The sequence below is a fragment of the Polyodon spathula genome, chromosome 35 (genome assembly GCF_017654505.1).
Source record: "Polyodon spathula isolate WHYD16114869_AA chromosome 35, ASM1765450v1, whole genome shotgun sequence".
Taxonomy (NCBI): domain Eukaryota; kingdom Metazoa; phylum Chordata; class Actinopteri; order Acipenseriformes; family Polyodontidae; genus Polyodon; species Polyodon spathula.
The window spans coordinates 4519168-4545800 of record NC_054568.1 but is presented as its reverse complement, the minus strand read 5'-3'; the positions used below and the strand labels follow the sequence as shown (position 1 = coordinate 4545800).

Here is a 26633-nt window from a genome sequence, read left to right as displayed (position 1 = left end):
TTTTTTTGCGCAGTTTAAAATGTCCAATTGTTTCTTTTCCCCCTCAGCACAGCAATTTTGGAACCCAGGAACTCCAGATCGGATGTCAAGGAGCTACTGCTTGACAGGGAGCGCTGTAGCGCGATGAGGAGAGACATCTCTTGCTGGTTTTGCCTCAGTAAACCCGTGGGAGCTCCAAAGCCAATGCCCTTTGAATTCCCAGCGAAGACCAGTGACTTTGCACAGCCAGGACTGAATGCAAGACTCACCCTGCACACCACGCAGCTGTGCCTTTACTAGACTTTCTGGATCCCTCGCAAGTCATTCTGCAGTCCTCCTGATCAAAGTGGGTCCTTGAGGCACCATTCAAGTTAATAAAAAATAAAACCAATAAAAAATCCACACAGTCTTTTTTGACATATCACAACTCTTATTTATCAATTCACAGAGATAACTGTACAGGGCAAGTAGAGATTGCAGGTTTGTGATATTTTATACATTGTTTATCATTCAATCGTATTTCCAATTACTTACATGTTTAACCCCAACCGGATAATTGTACAGTGATTGTATAGTTGGGTGATCAAACTTTTTTTTTTTTTTTTTTTTTTTGTGGTTAAAAAAACATGCACAATTCATGGGGACTATTACATACTATAGCATAGTGGAATTTATGGGGACTATATAATACTATATATATTGCAACGTTATATATATATATATATATATATATATATATATATATATATATATATATATATATATATATATATATATATATATATATATATATATATATACAAATAAACATTATATTTGTTAAAATCCCAAAACTTTTTAATGTTTACAGCGGAAAAAGAAACAAACAAACAAAAAAAGTAATCGTTTTCTTTACAGAAAATATCTGAAGCAATTACATTGTATACAGGCCATCGAGCTTTTTGCGCTTTGCGAGACGTCAGCGGGCTGTTTAACAGGTAATCCGCGTAGCAGGGCAAGAGCAGATTCGTTAAAATAACCAGAAAAAAAAATCAAAACACTTAAAGCACCTTTTAAATTCAATCGAAGACCAAACAATACGATGTACAATAGGGGCCCCATGTAAATGACATCTAGGTTACAATGGGTTCCTGTATAAATAATTTAAAAAAATAGTTTTCGTTTCCTCGCCATCGAAACCTGCTCGACCTGTTGGCCAAAGAGTTCTACAGCAAATTCTAACAGTAGTATATATAGGAGGGTGCAAATTCAATCTTTAAACTCTGTTCTAGCAAGCGAAACAGAATAAGAGTTGATAAATTTTTAGGTTACCCTGACACCAGGCGGCATAAAGCAGAACTACAACTTACCACATGGAATGGTAAAATGGAAAGCCCACCAGACAAACGATTTGGATGCCTTCATTCGAATTATAAACCGCTAACCGGACCGTTGATTGAGATTGAGTTTGTTGGCTTGTGAATATGCTAGCGGTAGATGACCTCGTCCATATCTCGACCCTGCTACAATAGCGTCTTCCTTATCAATGTAGTATAACTGAAGTATTACAGATCATACTATAGATTATATTACTAGATTATATTATCAGAATACTGTATAACAAATATTCTTTTGACCAACATTCTAAACAAAGGAAGGTATATTATTATTATTATTATTATTATTATTATTATTATTATTATTATTATTATTATTATTATTATTATCAAACGTAATACAATAAAAAGACCAATCCTTATTATGGCTGTATCGTTTTGTTTGGGGAGGAATTTGTGGAGAATGTATTTTCAATAGTGTTATTAGTTGGTTGTATTTTGTGTGTGGTCTGTTATTTACAGACTAAGCGAAGGGGCCGGTGGCTCACAGTAATTAAAGAACGCAAGTCCTAAGTTACAGTTTAAAAAGATGCTCAGCTTTGCATGTTTTCCTTTTGCGTTGCCAGCCCGTTAAGTACCATTGTCCTCATTTGAGGACAGGCTACTGCGTCATTTTAAACTGGCGGTTTACCTGCTATTTTCATTTTCTCTTTAACTATATTGTTTTGAGACCCTACTTAACCATAAACGTTAAGTCTGAATGAAGTTGTTCATTCAGTAAACTCATGGGCTTTTAATACGCCAAAATAAGAAACTGAAGCCTGAAAAGAATTTCTTGGCGTTTTCCCTCCGCGCAGTGATGATAAAGCTCCATTTTCAGCTTGTGATCTTACACTGGTTTGATTATGAGCGCGTCTAGCTTCTCAAAATAAGACGCAGCAGTTTGTAGCCAAAATGAAGTTTTTCTTCTGTGAAGAAATGTTGGTCTAGATCCTATCAAATTACATAAATAGCTTGCGTTCTGATTTTTGCAAAGAAAAAAAAGTATTTGGTACTTAAAGGGTTAAGAAGGATTCCCTCGTATAACAACACATCCAGCGTTTCTCACTGTGGCACTGCTGACATTTTCTATGGAAAAGCTGATATTTTTAGAAGCACAGTGAAAAAAAAAAACACAAAATGTGTTTTCTGGACCACTAAATACCAGAGCTGCATAAACCAAGTATTCGGATTGAGCATTAAACTGAAAACTCCCAATTTTAATAAAGGCAATATTAACTCAAAATTACCATATCTAGTTGTGTTCCTGAATGCCATAACTCTCCAAACCTTTCCATAAACACAGAAGAAATTGCAAAGCTGAGTATTTTTCAAAAAAAGCAGAACATAGCCTATAACAATATCTTATCACATGAACTGTATATTCTCGATGTATAGCATCATAGCATTACCATTCTAAACTTGTATGCTATTTACAGAAGTTGCTGTGCTGTATAATATGGCAATAGAATAAGTCCCGTAGTTCTTCGAGTGTAACGCACACCTGTGAATTCCATGCAAGTGTGTTACCCCCTCTCACGCCCACCCACTCACTTTAATTTGTGTAATAAAACATTTGTACAAAATGATCTGGTGTGCTACACGTCCTTGTGTCCATTGCAACGATTCAGAAAAAGAGAAAAAGCCTTTCCACGTTGAATACTAAAAATTACGGTATTCTCTTGCTTTTTACTGCAGTATGGGTTTCACAAACTATATGTAGATGAGTACAGCTTTGCCATATTATATGTGCAGTATATTTATACCGCTAGTTACCATGTTACTGATGTATACTGCTCATCTTTACAATGCCAGTGCAGCAGTTTTTGACATCAGTTTGGCTCCGATAGAGCAGCAGTACACGCAGTGTAACTACGCGTCTCAAGTTAAAAAAAAAAAAAAAAAAAAAAAAAAACAAAGCTACTCTACCCTTATCAAATGAAAACAGATGCATTTCCAGTAAAAGCAAGTCGATAGCTTAGAAGTGGTGTCCTGATATGAGTGCTGTAGAGAATTACGATCTTTTTTGAAGACTCTCTCTTTTACAAAGAAAACAGACACTGACAACTCTTGACAGCGATGCTCTTAACTCCACGGGTCGCAGGCGGTAGCTGGTTTTGAATTGCAGTCAAGTGCCTTATTTGATGCTTTTGTTCCTTCTTTTTTTTTTAATATATAAATTTAGGAGTGCTTAATTATTTCACCCCCTGACCCAGGCAAAGCCCCACACAACTCAAAGAAAATAAAATGCAGTTAATAACAGCTGTCAGTAAATAAATATATTATTAAAACTACTCTGCTTGCATTTAAATACACGTTCAAACCGGCATGGGTTGCCTTTATTCATTTTTGTAACGTACCGGTAACCTGTCACGGCAGAGCTTATGAATCTTTGACATGTGCTTCAGTGTTTCAAGACAGACGTTGAGCTACAGAATTGCGGAGCATCAGTGTCTAAGAGTTGGTGCCGTTGCTTGTCCTAGGCTCTTTTCTGCTCCCTGCGAGAGAGACAGAGAGACAGGAGAGACAGAGAGAGAGAGGGGTGGGGTGGTGGGGAACACACACACACACACATGTGCGTGCGTGCATGCACAGGGGGGAAGACTGAACGCAGGACCATCCCGTGAGAAGGGGAACCCCTCGTCTTGCTCCCCGCTCATTTCTTTTTGGACGAGACACTGAGGCGGCGCTCCTCCATGGTCTTCCTTGAGTTCCCGTCGTCCGTCGAAGAGGTAGTAGGCTGGGTCTGGGCCCATTTCGCGATCTCCTCGTGCTCCGAGATGGCGGTCGTTATCGTCTCGACCCAGTTCTTCAGATCAGTCTGTTGGGGAGGCAAATAAAGAAATGCACCACAGTTTTATCATCTGGTACCTCTCTGTTCTTTGATAACCCTTTATAGAGAATTCCTGCGGCCCAGTCTGTGGACAATGAATCAGTGCCCTTACCCTAAAACACGAGGCCTGCATTAACCAAGCACTTGCATCATCGAAACGTGAAATACCGCAGTGTATATATTTGAAGCTGGTTAAAGTTCACGAATGGGTGCTCACCTCATCTTTCGTGTGGAAAAAAAACTCGGTTCCTTCTGTTGTCCTAGAGAAAAAAAAAATTATTATTACTATTATTATTATTATTATTATTAATTATTATTAACAAGATAGTTTTGCCTCCTTACTTGAGTTTGAAGACGTTCTTCTTCTTCTTGTATCCGTTGGCCACGTCACAGATGCAGTTGTTCAGGCTGATGATTGGCTCCCCATTGAAGGTAGTCGTGGTGTTCTTAGCGTCTTTATAGAAGCCCATCTCTCCGTTTGTCACAATGCAGTACAGGTTTACCCAGGACCTACGAGGTAAGGAAGAGGACGTGACGTACAGGCCAGCGTGCCCTACTGGACTCAATGGATCCGCGTTGCCAGTTAGTATGTTTAAAACAATCTCCATAATAGAGCAACAGAGCTATTGGGAATGGTTGCAAGCATCATACAAATACTCCACGAGGGGTGGATTACAAATCGATTTAAATAACATTTGTAGCTATGTGTACTGTAAACCTCTAGCCAGTCCCTGAGCTGTCCAAACATTTTGGGTAAAAGAACCACATTGATGATCACGAAGTTCTTAAAAGAGTGCAATGTGAAAAGTTTGGTTTGCTAAAACTAAATATCCGACTAGATTGTACAAAATATTATATAAAAGAGATCAGCTTCACTGTATTTGTGATCTTTAAACAGGTATCATATTTAAGCAGAATATCAATCTATCTGCTGTTTGACAGAACTTCAGAATACTGCATCAAAATGATCCTATTCCTGAGCTGAGTGGGCTATTAGTTGGACATCCCTGTCCTAAAATATTTACTCATTTTACCTCCTCATTTTTACAGAGCTGGAAATAAGACTCCAACAAGCTCAGGTATGTCTTAAACAGTAAAACCAGGAATGGACCAAACTGCTGTGCAACAGGAGCTGATTTCCATCCCTTTTTTTATCCGATAACCTCGGACGGGACCAGAAACGAGGAGCCCCGCCACATCCTGCATGCCCACAGTTGTTTACCACAGTCTGGGAGTTGAGGCTTTGAGGCCTACCTGTTTGAAGATTTCTTTTCGATCTCCCCGTCCTGCTTACGGAACATGCAGCCCTCCTGCTGAACTGTGTGAGAGGGAGGAGCTGGAGGAGCGGAGCATGTGCTCTGGGCCGGGGCTGAGCGGGAGCGGCGCGTCTCTCCGGGACCAGTGCTGGGGTCTTTGGGCCGGGGTCTCCTTCGAGGTTTGGGACGGTCCCTGGCTCGCGGGCGGTCCGGTCTGGGAGTGCGCTCCGGAAGCCCGTTGTGCAGGCGAGATCCGGAGTCCCTCTCTCGGACCTTGGCCCCCAAAAAAAACAAGCAAACATACTTCCGGTAAAATTGGATAATCGGGACATGAGTTTTGGAGTTTGCTGAGATATTTAAATTTACCTGCATAGAAATTCAGTTGCTGCTACTATCAGCATTCATTATGAAGTGTACAATCACACACACACACATATCAATATTATAATTATTATTATATATGTAATTATTATATGTTGACAAGGATTTTTCCTGGACTCTGTGTCTGGTTTGCTTCCCAATACAGGCACCTCACCTGAGCTGGTGCCTGGGACTGCTCTCTCTCCTGCAGCTGTTCCACGATATCAGCTAGAGTCGACCGCTTCTCCCTGCAATCCGGATGAAAACGCCAAGCCTCTTACAAACATACCCAGATATGTAAAACCACTGACTTCCTCAGCATAGCAGAAGCACTGCTGCAAACCCAAGCCACTTTAGTGAACATCCGAGACTTTATAAAGAAGAATCTGTATCTGTATGTTTACAGTAGGAAATCGGTCTGGATTCTCTCACGAGATTATCAATAGCCATCCCCAATCCCATTCAAATCAGACAACCAGTTCTCTTTGATAATACTGTAAAACATGAAATGTGTGCTGGCAATAAATATTCACTAATTTCTCTCATTAAAAATCTGCAAATGTACATGCATAATTCAGTTTATATATAGTTTACATGCGTGAACAGTTGTTGCTGCAAATTATGTTCACAAAATAAAGTTGCCACAGATTTTAAATGTGACGTACACCCATACCAAAATGTATTCCAAATTAGGACGATCGTTTTTCCAGAAGGATTAAAAATTCTAAGCGTGATGTACATATGTCATAAAAGGTGTCTATTTGGGATCAGATCTCTCCCGCCAAACCCCTTCGGTTCACAGAGAGAGTCACAGAAGCCTGTCGTGAAGACTCACCCTCCTGTCCGCTTCTCAGAGCGATCCTGTTCGCTGGACTCCTGTCTCTCCAGCTTCCGTTCGTGCCTATCCCTCCGCAGCTCCTCCTTCCTTGGTGGAGCCTCCTCCTCGCTGGACGACTGCCTCTCCAGCCTCCGGTCGCGCCTCCTCCTCTCCTGAGGCAGCTCGTCTCTCCTGGCCCGGACCTCCTGGTCGCTGGAAGTCTGTCTCTCCTGCCTCCTCTTCTCAGTCTGCAGGTCTGATCGGCTTGCCCTCACACCTACATGCTCTTGGGTCCCATTGACCAGCTCTCGAGCCCCCTCCTGGTGCGGGTTGGTCAATCTTTGCTCTTGTTTTTCTCGTTCCAGTTTCTTGGCTTCCAAAGTTGGCTGGACGCAGTCTGCCAGGTGGTCGATCCTAGGCTGCAGTCTCTCTTGATTCAGTTCCTGACGGAAGTAGGCTATTTTTGGTTCGTTTCGGGGGTCCAAGCCCATGTATTTCGTCCCATTCATCGCTGGCACGTAGGAGGAAGCCACGGTGGAGCCCAGCTTCTTGGCGGAAGAGGAGGCAATTTCCAGATGCCTCTCGGTTTTGGGTTCGACCTGCTCGTAGATGGTCTGCCTCATGACTGAGGAGGGGGTCCAAGCTGGGCTAGCCTCCTGGGGGTCCACGAAGACCTTGCGCCCCAGCATTGGCGTCGGGGGCAGCTTACTCTGCTCGGCTTTCAACTTCTCCAGCTGTGAAAAAAATTGTTTTAAAACTGATTTAAATGGGACCATAATCCCTCCCGTTCCAGGTTTTACTAGGAGCTTGATTAGCCACAGTGTAGGTAAGCTCAGGTGAGACTTGTTAGACTCATAGTAAAGCCTGGAATGGATCAAACTTAAGCAACGGGAGCCTTATTTCCATTCCGTTGAGAGTATTCCATTCACTAATAAGTCATCTTAATCAATGACCATTAGCAATCTAATGATAATGTGGGGCAATCCCTTCTTAACAAACACACTAAAACAACCCCAATGTATACATTCCCAGAATTTCCTGGGGAAAGGCTTGCGGACCCCACTTTGAGAAGCACTGGTCTGGACAGGCGGCCAGCCCTCGTACCGAGGTAAGTTTCCTCAGTGAACTGAACCTCTCCTCCCAGGTTGCAGCTGCTTTGCGGAAGGCCTCGTGCCGGCGGATGAGCTGCTCCACCTCGTCCACGCTGCTGCCCAGCTCCTGGCTTTTGATGATGGGCTCCTGGGCGGCGAGCCAGGCGTCCGCCACCACAGCTTCCTGGGCAAACTGGTGCACCTCCAGCACTGCAAAAGGAAAGAGGGAAACCACAGAGCTCATGTTAGACTGAGGCAATCAAAATGAGAAATCAAGAATCTGAAGATTCAGAGCAGGGCAGTTTTCCCGAATTAAGGCCATTGCATAATATACAATCGAAATTGAAAGTTAGGGCGTGAACGGACTCACTATGCTGCAGCCATTCCCAATGCTTCTCCCATTTCTCCGACAGCTCTTTCTGCTTTGCAATCACCTTCTCCAGTTTCTCCTTAATCTGGAAAAAAAAGAAAAAGGGTTTCTTTCAAGACATTTGCATGGAATATATATTTTCTTTGTTCCCTTTCTTCCATCCTTTCTCAGCTTCTGCCACGGTAAGAGGCAACGGTAGACTCTGATCACAAGATACACAATAAGATCAGAGCTCATCCATGCACACCCGGTTCCTGATCCCAGAACCGCATCCAGGCGGATCTTGTATGATCCTAATGGAACAGAATCTTGGCAACCCATTCCAGACACCCACCACTCTGCTTGAAAAAGTGCCTCTTACCCTGTGTCCTGCATCTGTCTCCATTTCCAAATGAGCCGTATTTGAGAAAAGTTGCACTGGACATATCTTGGCTGGATAATTTAGTAAGCTCTACAGTATCATAGAGAAATGTTGTATAGTAATAGTCAGGAAAACAGACCACTGTGGTCGTAAACTTTAACTGATCTCAGTGGTGACAGACACAAACATTTATGCTTCCTACCAAGAAAATCTAAAAAAAACTCCTCATCCAAAATACTCAAGCAGTTTGAAAATCTTCAGGAACGCACGACAGGTTTCTGCAAAAGAGAGATCAAAACAGAAGGAAAGTGTATTTCCCAGGCCTTTCCTAAGCCTTCTGGTTTCTAACCTGGTCCCTCATCCTCATAGCTCAAACTCCCAAGATCTGAGCCCTGGGTCCAGGTTGGTTACCTCCTCTGCTACTGGGTTCCTGGCTGCCAGCAGCATCTTGCCCATCTCCACGCACTGCATCACGCTCTTGTTGCGGGCTTCCATCTCGTTCTTCAGCCCTTGGTGGTAATTCATCATCACCTCGACCGACGATACGTCCCTATAAGAGGAGCGGCTTCAGCATAAACACAGCGGCACCAAAACTAATCGGCCTCAAAAGCCATCATTTGCATCGCCCTCTAGAATGAACTGATTTTGCTTCATAAAGTCGAAAGAAACCCGCTGTCACGTTAGCATGTTGAATTACACCCCGCTTTGTAGTTTTCCATATATTTTAGGAAAAACTGACAATTTAATTAAAAAACTGTGACATTTCTAAATCTAACATCTAATACTGTACTACTGTTATGGCTTCCAGTAGACTTTTGCAATATCGTTTTTTTAAATGTCAATCCTAAAATTCTGGGTGATGCAAAACTTTTGTCCACGGCAATACATAAACAAATTACACTTCATTACTTAAAGAAACAAGGCTAGCTGTACGTCTAATTTTACTGTAGGCTCTCCGTTGGAAATTACATGTGCTTGTGAGACTCTTATGTTAGGTTTTTTTGTTTTTTGTTTTTTTCCCCGTGCAGGACAAAACAATCATGGCAAAATGTTTAGGGATGTTCGGAGACCAAGCGATTGGATTGGATATCCCTTAATGGATTATGATGATCTTGCTGTCTGATTGGATAACGGACCCAATACCCGCCCACTCCAAAACTATATGAATACAAGACTTAAGGCTTACATGACACTTAAAACTAAAAGGTAAGAAATAACATTACCAAAATTGCCTACCTTAGATAATTTATCCTCAGCAAAGCCCTGCTGATAAAAGTTTGTATTTCCTTTTAATATGTATTTCAATTAACACTTTTTAAAAAGTTTAAAGCTCTAAAATGCAAATATAAGCGTGTGGTTAAACATGCAAGGTGAAATCCAGATGGAAAGAATTCTTACTAGAGTGTTGATACTCGGAATTGCCTTTAAGAAGTATTAAATAAATCCATTCATTAATGTGTTGATTGGAAAACGGGAAAAGCTGTCCTCCCCTCACTTTTACAACCAAATACCCACCAAAGGCAATGAAAAAATAACATGAATACATTTTTAATAAATAATACTTTCATCGTCAGTTCATGGAACATCGGTATGGCAGAAAAAAAAAAATGGAGTGCCCAGGATGAGAAGAAAAATAACTTGATGTGGGAGTTAATTGCGATTGGTTGGCACTCAACTGTCAATACATTAATAATTGGATTTATTCAATACATGCCGATAAATATTTCTTAAAGGCAATCACAAATAGGAGCGCTAGTATCAGCGCACCCCTAATTCTTATATTGCAGCCAGACAAAATTACTTAAAAATGTCTAATTGTGATTACCGCCAAATACCTTGAGACTAAACCGTGCCCTCATCTCCAAAAAGAAGCCAGGCTTCAGGTATGGCGACTGAACTGCTCCCTCCCTCACACCCCTAAGAGAAAGGATGTTCCGCCCAGTCCTGGGCAGCTTTGAGGCACGGAGACTGAACTGCTCCCTCCCTCCCTCCCTCCCACCCCCCGAAGAGCAAGAGAAACTGTTAGAGAAACAGGGACGACTGCTCTGTCTTTCTGAGTCTCCACTTGTTCATATGTCCCAGCATTTTGTTTTTTACAAGCACCAAAATGAAAACTAAACACTTTACAATAAGTGGCGGGAATTCAAATGCAATTACACACAAACACAAAATTCCAGTTAAACCTGTACTACAGACCATAGTTAAAATTACTTTTGTACATACTTGATAAAGTCCCATATTAGACCGGCCCTTGGGTAGTCATTCGAAACAGGATTAACTAAATCATTGTATTCAGTTCCGCTGTAAATTCATACAACTTTCAATAGGATTTCAAAGATGTATCATCTGAACAGCTTGTATCTTTGTAGTTATGGAGTTAGGAAGAAAACTTAGCCACTGATTCCCAATGCACATCATTGCAATTAAGCAAATCCGTTGGATTTCATATGATTTGGTGTCCAGTTATTTTAAAGCGCTTTTTTTCCCCCCTCAACCCAGCAGTAGCCCAGTAATCAATTCCACTGTATCACATGAACAACCTTATTCCAGCCCTTGCTCATGTGAACTGCCGCTTATTGGAAAGTGCGGTGATCAATAACAGACTGCCAACCTGGGTTTCTCTCCCGTGCCGATCTGAGAGATGACGCCGTCCATCCACGAAACCAGGTCCCGCACGATTCCGAAGAAGCGCAGCTTGTCCGTCGCTGTGGTGATCTGCACCCGGCACTCCTCGCAGGAATTCACCAGCTCCTTCCAGGCTTGCATCACTTCCTGCTCCCTCCCGGCGATGGCTTCTGCTTTCTCGCCGGCGTAGACCGTCCTCAGCTGAGCCGCGCTTTCCTGAAGCTGTCTTACCTAAGGCAAAGAGAGATTACAAAGAGATTACAGATGCCAGTTTGCTAAAACCACACCGACAAACCACTGAAGAGAAGGAGAAAAAGATCAGGGGTCATGAGAATTGCAATTGTGTAATTTGTAATTAATTGCAATTGTAATGTAATTGTAGCTGAACCTTGGCACGCCTACGCAATTATAATTGTAATTGTAATTATAAAATACAATTGATTCCTGTCTGAATCTAAATGTTATCACTCCAGTGTTTTTGACTTGCAATACTAAAATGCAGTGATTTAATAAAACAATGTAAAAGCAATGCATTAACACAAACTCTCCAGGTTAAAAGCTCAAGCCATCATTTATCGCTGCAGAACTGGTAAAGGGTAGTCATTACCCGTCAGGCGTGGGGACCCACCTGGGAAACAACCTGCTGGATGTCCCTCTCGAAGGAATGCAAGAATCTCTGCAGGGTGCTGGTGTTGGCGCTGCCCCTTTGGCGGGCCCGCACCTCGGGCAGCCTCTTCTGCTTGTCCTCGATCTGCGAGAGCACCTCTCGGCAGTCGTCGAAGAACTTGTGCAGCTGGTGAGAGGCGGCCAGCATCTGCGCCCGGGTCTCCATGAGCTCCAGCAGGTCAGCCCAGGCCTCGTTCACCCCGTCCTTCCACTCCGCGATGGTGGCCGCGTCCGCGTGGCCGTAGTCGATCAGCTCGTCCGCCATCTGGTTGACCGCCGACACCCGTTCCTGACCGAGAGAGCCCGTCTCCGAGGCAAACTCTGTGAACTTCCCCTGGAGCAGCTGGGTGGCGGAATGGAGAGGGGTCTCAGCTCAAATAGAAAAATGCCAAGCGCTCCCCAAACACTAGCAATCATGCTTTTGTGTTTTATGTGCAAGAATTAATTTAGTTAGGAAAATCAAAACAAGAGCCGGAAACTTAAAAAAGGGCAATTACTGGTCAAAGCAAACACGCTGTGGCCAGAGAATCTTCAATCTATTGAGATGTTCTGGTAATGCTGCGGTGAGGGATCATAATTAGACAGGGGTAAAATAACTGAGGACACTAAATTTAGGGAGGAGAAAAGAAATGGCTGTCAGCCTATGGGTTAATAAAACCTGAAAAAACAGATTCAAAGCCAAATTACAGTCTGATCTGTATCTCCCCCTCTTTTCTCTATCATTCCACCCATAACGATCAGCTTTTTTAGGGAGCATGAGTGTGTGTGTGTGTGTGTGTGTATGAGGAGCTAACAGCCAAAAACAGTTTTTATTGCAGAAAAATGCTGAATTGATGGCAATGAAATTAATTAGGGTTACCAAAAAGATTAGCACAAATCCACCACGGAAAAGGTCTTGCTTTGAAATACACAGGTTAATGGACTTATTGAATGTCTGCCGATAAATACTTTTTAACCCTTGCATGCGTGGTGACCTCATATGACATATGAAGATGCCATTTTCCCCCCATTTTCAATATTCCATGCATGTGCTTTAGCACGGCTCTACTCCTGTATTCTCTCCCACTCACCGTGACGTGCTCGGAATCCTGTCCCAGCTCTGGTGACCCTGCCACCACCTCCTTCTCAGCTATCCACTGCTCCAGCTCATCCACCTCCCTGTTCAGCTGGTAGAGCCAGTACTGCTGCTCCAGCTTCCCCTTGCGCTCCTCCACCAGGTCCTTCAGAGACACGTAGAGCCGGTCAATCTGGAGCTGTCGCTTGCTGATCTGCTCGCTGCACAAGAGCGGAAAGGGAAGGGGGGGAGTGGGTTAGCAACGCTGGCAATGCAACGCCTGCAGCGCGGCTTGAACTGCCAGCTCTTCCATCAACCAAACGTCCAGACATGCAGTAGTAGGACATGATCAAACACACCACTGCGGCACTAGAAATGCCATTGCCTGGTGTGACGGTTCAATGATGGGCAAATCCAAACAGTTCTCACATGCACAAATATATTCTGACATATTGGGATCTGACCTTTTTCAACGCTTATTTTAAAACATATTTAAAACCTTAACGGGGGCCATTCCAGCATTTAAAAGAAACATTTGCTTTATTTATCTAAATATACTTCCACTGCTGTTTTGTTAAACACGTTGTTATAAATCCATGATTTTTTGTAGGGAGGCAGATTCCCTGTTATTGTAATGCAATTTGGCTTTGATAAATATATTTAAGCGCTGTTTTGATGTGTGAGGTCGACATCCCCACAACATATGTGATAGACTAATATATGACACTGGTTACAAACATCTTAAAACTAAAAAGCTACTCATCAGTGGTACTCAATTCTGGTCCTTGAGAGGAAGTCCAGTCCTGGTTTAGGCGTGGCCAAACCCGGTCCTGGAAAGCCATGTGGTCTTCTGGTTTTCGTTCCATCTGAGTTCTCAATTATTTAATTGAACCAATTATTTTATTAATTGGTTAGCATTTTATTCTGGGTCTTTAGCCATGATTATTTAAAAAGACCCATAAAACATGCACAATTGCTCTCTAGGTGTTTGTGGCTCTGCCCTGAGATTCTTACCTGTCTGGGTGTTCCAGCTCCAGGAGAGAGCGAGACTGTTGGGACAGCAAGCCGATGGTCTCGGCGTAATCCTCGATGGTCTGCTCCAGAGCCAGGTGCTTCTTTAACAGCTGTAAGGTGCTGGCCTCATCCTGGAACAAGAGACACGCTTAGCATGTGTTTCCACTGGAATCCTGAAACGGGGCAGTGGGAGTGAGCCAGTACTGTTATTGTTAACATAGTGCATGGAAACTGCATGGAACAAGGTGGAGCAGCAACCATACACACCAGCCTAGAGAGAGAAGGCCATTCGTCCCATCAATTCTCGTCCAGTTTTGAGTAACTGTTTGATCCTAAGTTGGGTTTTTCAGGATCCATTAAGCAAAGTGGAGGTTCTGACAGGGAACTCACTTTAACCCCAGATCAAATCACGTACACATCAAGAATATTTTAAGCGCTTCCAATACCAGATCAAATTGACAATTGACCAGCTAGTATGAAATTTGTCCTTCGATAAATGATATGTCCAATGATCGCCAACGAAAGGATTTGTCTCTTACCTCAATCCATTACATCCCCGCTGCCCCCCTGCCCACTTATCTCCAAGCTAATTTGTGGTAGGGGGTACCTCAAAAGGCGAGGCCAAAGATCAGAGAATGTAATTTATAATATAGTAATGTCTAGCCAAACTTTAATCAATAATCTACCACATGGGTTTCCTGACTGAACAAAGATTCAAACTCAAATCGCCACTTAATTTGCAACAGCTTCCTTGCTCTCCTGGTTTCTGTGCTGCTTAATGTATTGGGTTTTGTAAATTGCTGGAGTCCCCCAAACCTCCCTCCCCTCAAGCCACGTTACCTTGCCTTTCTCCTCGTCCATCATGTGCAGCTCCTGTTCGCTCAGCCACGTTTCCACCTCAGCCACGTCGAGGTAGTACTGCTGAGCCTGGTACATGCCGTCCAGGGTGATCTGCCGCTGCTCTGTCTCTGAGCGCAAGGTGTCCCACAGCTGCTGCAGGCAGTCCAGGTTGGAACGCACAGAGTCCGTCTCGGGGCTGCGAATGGAGGCGATCAGCCCGGCCCTGTCCAGCACGTCTTCCACCCTCCCCCTGTGTCCCTGGAGCTCCCTCTGCAGAGACTGGGGGGGGGGGGGGACACAATCTCTTTCAATCACATAAAAGGTTCAGTTAAACACAAGCATCATCCGTGATTTATGGCATGGGTTTGTTTCGCCTAGTTCCTTTCAGTAATTCTAGGTGACAACATAATTCCATAAATCTTTGCCATTCGGCACTTCCACTTGTTATAAAGGTGGCTCAAAGGGTGCAGTTTTGAAAGAAGCACATGTTATAGCACTCAGGTATTTTAAAATGTAATATCTGGTATTACTTCATGTTTAAAGAAACTTTCTAGGTCTTGTTTCTGGGTTATCGGTTATCTGTCACTTAACCTCAGCAGTGTCTTTGAGGTCATATTACTGGCTGAAAGCGCGTCAATCATTGAGGGAAGCATTGGTTATTGACAGGAAAGAAGACGGGGGGGGGGGGGGGGGGGGGGGGATTTCACTCTCCAGGTAAAATGGCCCTCGAAGAACAAGAATACTTTCAGACAGAGTTTTCTTAACCTAGCGTAGTACCAGATATCAAGTTTTGAAAAGGAAACGCCTGTGTGGTATAACGTGCGATTCTTTCAATACACACAGAGGTATTTTATGGAGCTATTTTGTTAATTACAATCACTTTAAAACTAACGTTCTGTATGATACAGTTTCTCTTTTTTTTTATTTAAAGATCAACGAATTAATTTACAGTAAAATTAAATCAGGCTGTGCCTTCCAAATAGCCATCAAAATAGAAAAAAAGAGAAAACAGAAACAAACCCCCCCCAAAAGAAATAAACAAATAATAAATAAGTAAATAATATTTATATTATATAATAATTATTATAAATCTTTATATATAATATTATATATATATATATATATATATTATTTATTTATTTTATTAATATTAGCTACATTGCATGAGGCATCAATTCACCCTGAATCCAGGAAATTAACAAAGGCACTCAATGTTTGATCAAATTCGGAGCTACTTTCTCGAGATCTCACTGTCAATCTGTTCAATGAAGCATATTCCATCATTAGATTGAGCCAATGTTTAAGTGCTATATTTATTTTATTTTTCCTATTTTGTAAGAAGCAGAAATTCTGCCTCATAAACAGAGAGATTTAAGTCAGAGAGATCTCCAATAAGACAGGTGGATGGACTGGAAGATTGCAATGCTATATATATTCTATAATCTGTGATAGTGTACTGACAATTATATGCCAAAAAAGGACATGCATGATTGTCAGCATTTTTGACAGATTTCAGACAGAGCCCCATTAAGAATAGATTCATTTTGTCATAATGAATTCTGTGTAGAACTTTAAATTAAATAAGCTGTCTATTTAAATTAACTGAGAAAGAAAAAGTATTGAAATCTGTTTCCAAACGTCTTCACTATTATTGACACTAAGATCTCAGAAACACTTATCCTTTGGAACACAAACGTCTTGATCCATGGTAGTTCACTTCCAGATATTTGTAACAAGCTATTAGTAAAAAAGACAGTATTGCTAATTGTAAATCTTCAATTTAATAGCCTCTCTTAGTTGAATGTATTGGAAGAAGCAATTTTGTGGCAGGATGAATCTCTCTATCACCTGATTAAATGAAAGAGCAGTTCCTCTGTCAAAGAGATGCATTAGGTGAGTAATGCCCTCCTTTTTCCAGGAATGAAAGACAAACGGTTTACCAGCAATTTCAATGTCAGGGTTGTGTCAAATGGGGGATAAAATATATCAAGAAGAATTATGTTTAAGGATTGTATGGGCTTTCCACCAGGCTTCAATTCAAAATAATTGATATGCAAGGATTTTTATAACAATTGAGTTTTTTTTATTATTTCTATAAAGTCTTTCAAAGAATTTGGATAGGATGGATTTTCATTGTGTTTGTCTTGTAACCCATTGCAGCAAAAACTGAAGTTGGAAAGCAATACAATAACTTAAGAAATCTGGGGATGGTAGGCCACTTGTTTTTTTGAATATTTTTCAATTTAATTCACAGAGTTTGGTTTTTCCAGTAAAACGTATTTATTGTTTTGTCAAGTGGAAATACAGGAATCACAGAAAATAGGTAGTCCCTCTGTTCTTCAAACAGTACATCGCAAACGCCATAAGAGGAAGGATATAGGTGGCCAGCGACTTGCCTGATTCTTCTTCATGAGCTGCTGTACAGCCTGCAGGCTGTCCCCGTGCTCTTTAGAGGTTGCCAAGGGAAGTCTCTCCTGAAGCCACAGCTACAAAGCCAGTAAACACAGACCAGGTTTTAGGTGCAAACTAAATACAGCAGAACCTGTCATATTTGGTTCAATTGGTTCCACTGGTCCATTGGATAGGCAAAGACATTCTATCTCAAGCGAATTTAAAAGAGACTCACGATTTCGTCCTCCAGGTCGCGGCTGACTTGGTGCACCTCCTTGGATGCCAGCAGTATGCGCCGCCTCTCTCTGAGGGGCTCAATCAGCCGGATGATCCGCGTCTCCACCACGTTCTGCTTCTGGTTAACGCTGTCCTTGATCGCCCCCTGCTGGGGGATGGAGGTCGCCTGCACCTGCAGCTCCCCCACTTCCTTATACCAATCCTCCATCTGTGCCTCCATGGCCTGGAGAGAAACGCACAGTGAGGGCCAGGGTGAGCGGCGACTGAGCACGCTGGACAAAACCCTTAAAAACAGGGGTGTCCGATCACGGTCCTGTGGGACCGTTCCACTCCAGGTTTAACAGGTAAAATGAGATTATTAGTGGTACAGCCAACCTGGGAGGAAACCTAACTGAAGCTATAGCAACTCTTATCATTGGGAATCCCTTCTTTGTGTTTAAAATGTTTAGGTCCTGCAGTATATATTTAAAATACAAAGCTACAACATTGCAAGTTGCTGCGCTTCCTCGTACCCAATCACTTCCTGTGCTGTGGGTCAATTTCACCCAACAGTCTGCAAAAAGACCATGTGATCCACAGACTAGTATATGAGGCATTAAGAAGCTGCACTGTGATAAGCTCGATCTATAGTGTTGCAATTGAAAAATCAGTAGTTAAAAAAGTAAACGATTAAGAGTCACCAAGACATTTTATGTGAACTGTCCTGGGTGTGAAGTTGCCCTGCCAAGGAGCGTAGAGAAAGCAGGTGCATAGTAAATACATTTCTTAAAACAGGAATTCCAATACAATGGCCAGCAGTTTAGGGAGAATTAAGCAAAAAACTTGGATGTGTTTCATCAATAATACTAATACTAATAATACTTTCTAAGTTTAGAAGCATCAGGGAGTACAAACTAGGGAACAGCTTTGTAAATCTGACTCCTCGCCTCACTCGACACTTTCTGGCAAAAGCAGTTCATTGACACCAAAAGAGAAATCTGACCTGCTATCAAGCCAACAGACAGAATGCAAATTCCAAAAGAAAAGAGGAGAGAGGTGACAGTGCATTGCCATCTGAGTTGAAAAGCCTGAACTGACACAAACTGATCTGGTGTACCTGGGGTCATGTGGAAAACCTAGCTATGTCTTTGGCGATGCCATCATTTTGATTCAATCTACACCTGGTAATGTTTGAGATCAGATACATAGAAGCCCATTCATTTTGGACTGAGATCCCTATTTCGTACCACTGAAGTGTAGCCAAAGACTGTATAATGGAGTTTACATGATCCTATAATGCAGTATAAACCAACTATACTATTCTATCAAGTGTAATAAATCCTGCTTTAATTTAGGTAAATCAAACTGGTGTGAATGGATATATCTAAAACTTTTGTCCAGCTCAAAACCCTGATTAAATCACAAACGGAAAGGAGAGAGAGAGAGAGAGAGAGAGAGAGAGAGAGAGAGAGAGAGAGAGAGAGAGAGAGAGAGAGAGAGAGAGAGAGAGAGAGAGAGGCGAGCCATGCACAGAGACACAGAGACCTGGAGCTGCTTCAGCTGCTTGTTGACACCGGTGAGGTCTCGGCCCTGGTCCACCTGGCCCAGACGCCCCTCGAGCTGGAGCAGCTGCTGATCCAGCTCCGTGTAGCTCTGCACCAACACGTCTGCCTTGTTAGCCTCAAAGAGCTGCCGGGCCTTAGCTTGTGTGGTGGACTCGAGCTCCATCCAGCACTGCCGGATCTCACCCAGCTTCTTCCGCACGATGGAGCCCAGCTCTGGCTTCTCCTGTATCAGCTGCTGGCCCTCCTGGAACACACACAGAACGGGTGAGAGAAGCGCCTACCTCTTGCTGTAGCTTCTCCTCTATTCCGATTGCCAGTCTATGTGATGTGTAACACAGCCTAGATCAGCTAAAAGTGTCTTTTAAATAGTAAGAGAGCTGCCTCAGCTACTGCCATCAATAGAAAAGGAAACCTCGATCCACAGTTCAAAGGGAGGTCACTGGCTCTCACAATCTTAAAAGACACCGATTGCTGATCTCGCCTGTGTTAGAGACGCCTGCAACTAAAGCAGATCGGGATGGGATCACTGGTTTAAAGATCATTAAAAGCTGTAGGATTGCTGTGGTATTCTGTGGCTTTGACTTTGACCTGGAAGTCAACGGTTCTCCACAGTGCTTGTTTGTCACTTAGTTTACCTGCGTAACCATACCCTCCTGACCTCTGTGAGATACAAAGAGCAAGGGCAGACAAATCAAAAGCATTATTTTACTACACTGCTTAGTGTACCAGCTAAATACAATTTTGAAAAATAAGGGAGACAGCCAGCTCAACAGCAACACTCTGAATCATTGCAAACATCATAGTCTTGGTTTTCCTGTTTTGATGACACCAGCTGTTGTAATGGAATGTGAGCGCCAATGCATCAAACCCAGGCAGAAGTTTATTCACAGCCAATGAGTTATAGCGTATGACAGCTTTCTCTAAACTGAGCCCAAGACCGCAGAGCAGCATGTGGTTCATTAGGCTGTATTTTTGCAGATTCTGGCATTAATGTAAAGACATGCAAGCTAGGCTGAATTAACCCAGCTCCTTGAAGCAATTCCATAAAAAAAAAAAGATACAGCTCCACTTTAGGGTCCATGTTATTTCCCTGCTTTACAGCACCAATCAATTAAACATTTTTAAAGAACTTATATTGGGGAATCTAGCTTAATACCAGACCCTTGGTGGCTATCCCTAATTGAGTCCAACATGCTTCATTGCACTAAGGAAAGGTCATCAGGTCCTTCAATGGATCCAGCTGTTGTGTTGCGCTTTTCACAGCTGGTCGTCCGCATGATCTCGCATGCATGGGTCACTTAGGAGGTAACAAACCAGTCATTCCAATATTCATTACAGAAGAGAAGCAGCCAGCCTCATCCAGAGGGGTAATTAAACTGTAATCACCCTCACTAATCCTCACCCCACCGGGCAGATAGGGCCGCTCCATCACGCCTCACGGCCGGAGGTAATAGTGTTATTCCAAACAGGAGCCAATGACAGGTGTTAGCAAAGCATTCCCAATTTCCATCCTTCCCTTATCCACACATGTTCTCAAATGCTTTCATAGGTTCAGATTGAAATCTGCTTAACAGTAGGTTCATGAATTTAAATGGAAACAAAAGGAACCTAATTGGGTCAGACTTTTGGTGCACTAAAGCAGAGAAGGACCCCTGTATAAAACTATAGACTATGGGTACTGATAGGTAGGGTGCCCCCAGTGGTCGGGTCAATTCCTGTTTTTCAATTCCAATTCCGTTTTCAGTTCCTTTTTAAAATCAAATCCCAATTCCCATCCCCATTTAGCAACAAATTAAACCGGCTTCCAATGAAAGCAGTTGAACAATCATGACAGTTACTGTGCCGCTAAAATGACAATTCCCAATTCCCAATTTAAATCGACTAACAGCGACTTCAATCCCAGTCATTTGTTGCCACTGTGAGGAGCTCATTTTAACAGAATACTGCCAATTGCAATTTTGATCAAGGCCATGTTGGAATCGATTCCATGTTGGAATTGCAATTTATTTTACTGGAAGACAGGAGTAGACCCCCACCCCTGGGTGCCGCTGCATCTCTGTGCTGTATATCTGCATTCCACCTCTCCAGTCAGGGCCGCAGGAATCTCTTTCACTCCTTGCCAGAGCCTGGGCTCATTTTGCAGAGACAGCAAGCACCTCCACCCAGCACTAGCGCGTCAGAGCTGGGAAAGCAGTTTGTTTTCGCTGGAGACGAAATTGCAGCAGGCGGCACGTGATATAATGATGCAGTCCGTCCCCCCTCCTACACAGCCAGGCTGACTGCAGATGGCAAATGCAGCGAGAAATCAATCACACCTCAGCAGAACTGAAACCTGCACCAATCTTAACATGCAGGACTATTCCTTCCACATGCATGCTTAGACACACAGTGTAATGTTCTTTGTATTAAATGTATTTAAGTTTCCACCAGGATGCAATATCAGGGGTGCAGTAAGCTTGAACGCGCCAAACCAAATTTCCGGTATTATTTTCTGCCATCGGAACACAGATGCATAAAGTAAAGCTGTGGAAGATGCAGAAATACTTGTAGAAATTAGATAAATGCATTACCTAGTATACATGTGTTCAGTATACAAATAACATGTGAATTTGTATAATAATTCTTGTTTAAGAAGATCGACATTTTAGGACAAGATTTAGGATAGATTTTAGGACTACACCACTATGAAACATCTCATTTACAGGAGCATCCTGTCAGTGTTTATGGAGATGGAAGAATTAGGTAAGGAAAATGCAGCTGGTCTACAATTTTATAGGGGTATGTGAAATTTGTAGATTATTCAAATGTGATTTTATTAGAAATGCCCACCCCTATTATGTTGCACATGAGCACATCATCCTAGTAAAAATAATTAAGATTAACATAAAAACAACATGAGCAAATGTAGAAACGAGAAAAGGCTCATCCGTTCTCGTCTGGTTCCCAGTAGCTGATTGATCACAAAACGTTGTCAAATCTATCTATCTATCATAGTCAATTTTGTCGCAAGTGTAATACATTCTAGAAATCTCTTTAAAATTATTCAAATCCTATGTTACTAATTTGTTACAATAAATCCTACTATTTGTATCATAAAGTCACTCCTCTACCAAGTCCACAATTAGTTGGTCCCTTGGCTGCTCTTCATAGAGCATATCATGTCCTGATACTGAGTCCAATATACCTGCATGCAGCAGCTCTGCGCAGAACTCCAAGGACAAGCGCACAGACTTGCAAATTCTCAGACAAGCATGTCCAGGGAGAATTACACTTGTCAGCTGTTTGGAACGCAAGGTCAGTTTGGACAATCTGGGACAGGCTCATATACAATGCCATTAACACCATCCTGTAAACAGTATAGCCCGAATGACAATTATCCAGGATGAGCCTTCGTTTGTGTAAGCACTATGTATTACAATTAGAACAATTAGATACTGCGACTTGCACACAGACTTCTGTGCTTTACAATGCTTCCCTATGCTTTACCAGACCTATCTGTGCTTTACAATGCTTCCCTATGCTTTACCAGACCTCTCTGTGCTTTACAATGCTTCCCTATGCTTTACCAGACCTCTCTGTGCTTTACAATGCTTCATTATACCTCTCTGTGGTTTACAATGTATCCCTATGTTGTACCAGACCTCCCTGTGCTTTACAATTCTTCCCTATGCTTTACCATACCTTTCTGTGCTTTACAATGCTTCCCTATGCTTTACCAGACCTCTCTGTGCTTTCCAACGGGACTGCTTGTGAATCAGGCAGCAGGTAGACTAATATAAATAGAATGACTGCAAAGCATTAAAAAAAGGCAAAATGCCAAAGCTATTTACTTGGTACCAGCCTGCTAAGTTCCCACTACTCTATCACTGATATAGTGTGAGGAAAATGTGCAACTTATACTAGCTGTGGCATTGTCAAGACAAAATTTGCCAGCTGGCACAGTATTGCATATTATGTATCCAGAGGAAGTCGGTTTAACTGTGTTGTTGTTGTGACTGTTCATAGCCATCTTTCAAATGATAGGATTTCTGATACCAAAGCTCTGGAACGCTCTGTTCTTCTATAGCGGGATAATTAATCAAAACTGCTTTTTTGTCTCATTAATCATGCTGCCATGTATTAATCATACAAACTTTCAAACTTTCTTTCACGCTTTATTTAAAGATCTTTTAGAGTCATTATGGAATTAAAGATGAATTACCTTATCAACTACAATTAATTATCTATCTACCTATCTATCTATCTGCTTGAATTCATCAGAAACCCATGCAATATTCTACATTTAAATAGTAGACACTGATATGTGATGTAACCAATGGAAATTACTTTAGCCACACTGTTTATTGGTATTTAATTATGTATTGCCAAAAACACAGTATGGGAGTGCTATAGAGTACAAGACGATTCTCACCTCACTCAAAGTCACACCAGCCAATAAGCAGCCACTCTGGCCTGTCAATAATAGTTTATAATAAATACTTAAAATGATTAAACAATATCGCTAATGTTAATGTTCACAAACCAAACCAACTGCCAAAAAGCCATTTGCCAGAACCTTCAATATCAGGGTCTGCTTTGCAGGATGTAAAGTTATGAATTAGCATCGCTGCCCACAGTAGCTAAACACAAACATTACAAAGGGTTTCATTCCATCGCAACCTGAGTGAATTCAATCGTACTGAACTGCTTAGTCTCGTGAAATGGAAACCCCAAATCCGCTGGTCGTGCCTGGATAGCAGACAAACGGTTTGCAAAGGAACATGAAAAGGATTGCAGCTGGCTCATTGTAAAAGTTTATTATCTGACCCTAACAGGGACCTGGGATTCTTGGTAAAAACAAACAATGAAGATTAACTCTGCCCATGTGACATTCCTAATCAAACCCTCCAAAAAATAATTGCAATTAAAATGCAAACTCATCTACCTTTAACTGCGGCAATACTGTCTCTAATTACTGTGCATTTACATAGTAGTTACTTGGTAAATACGTGTGCACTTAAACATCATTGCAATGTTATCATGCATAGCTACAATGTACTTAATGTGTCAATCTTTTGCATCATTGTATCAAAAAAAGGGTTAGGGTTATATTGTGCAATATGATTTACACATTAAGTACATTGTAGCTATGCGTGATAACATTGTAATTATGTGTAAGCACACATTTACCTTTTAATAACACGTATAATTGAGGGGTTTGTAAACGTGAATTAAGGTGTCCTTGTTGCCCATATGGTAGCATTCTGTGTCTAAAACCACGATGGAACCATTCTGTGTTCCCTGCTGACTTTACATCCTTCAGTTCCCTCCATTAGTTTTATTGTCCAGAATTGGTTGACAGTCCAGTTTGTTTAGATCTCCCTCAACGGTAATATTTCAGATGTTGGGACAGACGCTTTCCTAGTCATGTGAAACCTGCTTTTCACTGCACTGTGGTACTCAGAATGGTCCAGCTACTACACCTTAGACCTTAGGAAAGATAACACAAATAGACTTTTTCCTACATAGAGCTGTTACAATGCTGAAACAAAGCACATCTTTTTTTTAAAAACCATACATGGTTACTTATATTTCCATAATGCAGGGTTCCAAACTTTCTCAAAGTCAAATAACTACTTAATTAACACTTAATAAAATCTTAATCAGCTGTGTACAATTAATTAAATACAGGATTAAACCAAGTTTGATACCCATGAAACTATGCAGTAGGGTTATTAACAGTACCACGACAAATGAATTTGAATCCAGTTAGAAATCTATAAATGAGCTAAAGCCCATTTTTAAGTAATGTAATAGCAGCTGATTACATGAAGTCATGCAACCCTATTTGCTTACCTTCTCTATCTTCTCCAGCCAGTCCTTATTTTGGGCTAGCTCAGCCATGAAAGCCTGGTGCTTGAGCCATTTCTTGTGCAGCTTATGGGCCTCGTCGCGAGATGTGTCGCGAGCCATCAGCATCTTCTCCGCGACCCAGTCGTCCAGCTAGGAAACAGAGAGACAGTATTCAGGGGTCTGGACTTCAGGGGGCATTCTGGAGCACGCAGCCCAAGTGTGGGAGACCGTGTATGGGGGAGTGGGACACAGGGGGCTGGGGAAGAGGGTGGAGGAAGTCTTCAGCAGTCAGCAAACCTGTCTTCTTAAAAAAAAAAAATACAAATGGGGATTCTGTCCAGCCACTGAAGCACAATTCATGCACTCTTTCTTCCTCGATTACACAGAGTCTATTAAATCTGGCCCCTTTTTTGCATGCTACTACTGCAATCTTCTTGGTGTTAAACCAGCCGGGCTGTAGAATATATTTTCCTTTTAGTATATATCAATATCCCATTTGATATATCCACTGATAGGCCCAGTTGCTCTAGAAATAGCAAAAAAAAAATCAAAATCAACAAAGAATTCCTCGTTGATTTTGTCCTGCGCAGTCAACAGTCACCCTGAACCTCGAATATTTTATTTTTTTGGGGATGTAGGAGGGGTTGACGATACTGCCCTGCCGCCACCCCACCCCACCCCCCCTTTTTTTTTGCTCCTAAATCCTTTCCCCAATTCTCCCAGATTCTAAGGGTCTTCGATTCCAATGTCTGTCTTAGATCCCTGCATTGTGATGCTGCATCTGCAGTCCTGTTCAGTGTTGCTGGCAGAATCTACAGCATGCATTTAGACACTGCTTGGTACTGCAGTGCTTGAGCAGAGTGAGCGAGCGAGCAAGAGAGAGAGAGAGAGAGAGAGAGAGAGAGAGAGAGAGTGTGCGAGCGAGCAAGAGAGAGTGCCAGCAATATTTTTTCAGGGCGTCACCAGGGACAATTCACTGCTTTGCTCAGTACAGGAGGAGAAAAAAAGGTACTGGCAAGCAGAGCTGAATGAGATAAGGGAATGGCAATAACAGCACATGTTTTGCAGCACGCTGGCACATTGAGGTCGGGGTTAACCCATTCAGTGCCGTTGCCCTTGTTTGAGTATAGGCTGCTTTGTAATTTTTATGGGAGCATTTTTAATTGGTATCCGCTTTTCATTTAAATGTTCTCTTTAACTATATTGTTATGCTACTGTAATTGTGTTAGTCTAAAACCAACTGTCAATTTTGCAAATATAGCCCTTCAGATGCTTTCGTACCTCCTCAGTATATAATATAAAACTGAAACCTGAACCAGATTCATTTCTTGGGGTCTTCCAACCGCAGTGATGATAAACCTCAGTTGTCTTCGTGTTAAGTTTCAATGCTGGCATGAAATTTTACACATCAAACTTGACTGTGCTCTAAACAGGACGCGGCAGTTTTGAGCCAAAAACGGGAGTGAATTACATAAATTCAGCTTGCATTGTCATTTTTTGCAAAGAATTTTATTTGGTACTTAACGGGTTAAATGCGACATGGCCTAATTTCAAAGGCAGCAATTACAGAAATGACTAAAGCTGTGCACATTGATAAAGGGCTAAATTCTCAAGGCTATTTACCCCAACTTCACAGAAAGGGGAAACACACCCAGTAAAGTTATCAAACCAAAAATAAACATGCAAGACTTTTAATTCAGTGGCTTGAATGAAGCATTGAGTCAATTCACAAAAATTGCACTGATAGCGTTTTGGAGTAAACAGCTTTGAGAATCTAGCGCTAAAAAATGACAATTTACAGACAGTATTCTTAAACCATTCATTAAACTTGAAATGCTGTTTTAAGGAATGTTTTCTTACCAATACAATGAAATGCAATGGTACTGATATAGTTTGTGGTATTCATTTTTGGTCTGATGACTGTACTGGTCTGTAGAAAAATTGTGAGACACACTGGCATAGAAGGTTATAGCACCACCTTGCTCCCACGTATTGCCTTCGGGGTTTG

General features: G+C 42.0%; 1 protein-coding gene across 1 annotated transcript; it reads right to left on the bottom strand.

Annotated features, from left to right (window-relative positions):
• Positions 1-1781: 1781 nt before the first annotated feature.
• sptbn4a (spectrin, beta, non-erythrocytic 4a) lies at positions 1782-25470 on the bottom strand. Its single transcript, XM_041234617.1, has 19 exons — positions 24629-25470; positions 18774-19037; positions 17248-17472; positions 17018-17107; positions 14622-14900; positions 13782-13912; positions 12784-12988; positions 11676-12056; positions 11034-11278; positions 9659-9688; positions 8834-8972; positions 8062-8146; positions 7705-7901; positions 6619-7334; positions 5959-6031; positions 5422-5696; positions 4510-4677; positions 4385-4427; positions 1782-4155 (listed from the first exon to the last, which is right to left on the bottom strand). The coding sequence occupies exons 1-19, from the start codon at positions 24749-24751 to the stop codon at positions 3991-3993; spliced, it is 3834 nt and encodes a 1277-aa protein (XP_041090551.1). The 5' UTR covers positions 24752-25470; the 3' UTR covers positions 1782-3990.
• Between the last annotated feature and the right edge of the window lie 1163 nt (positions 25471-26633).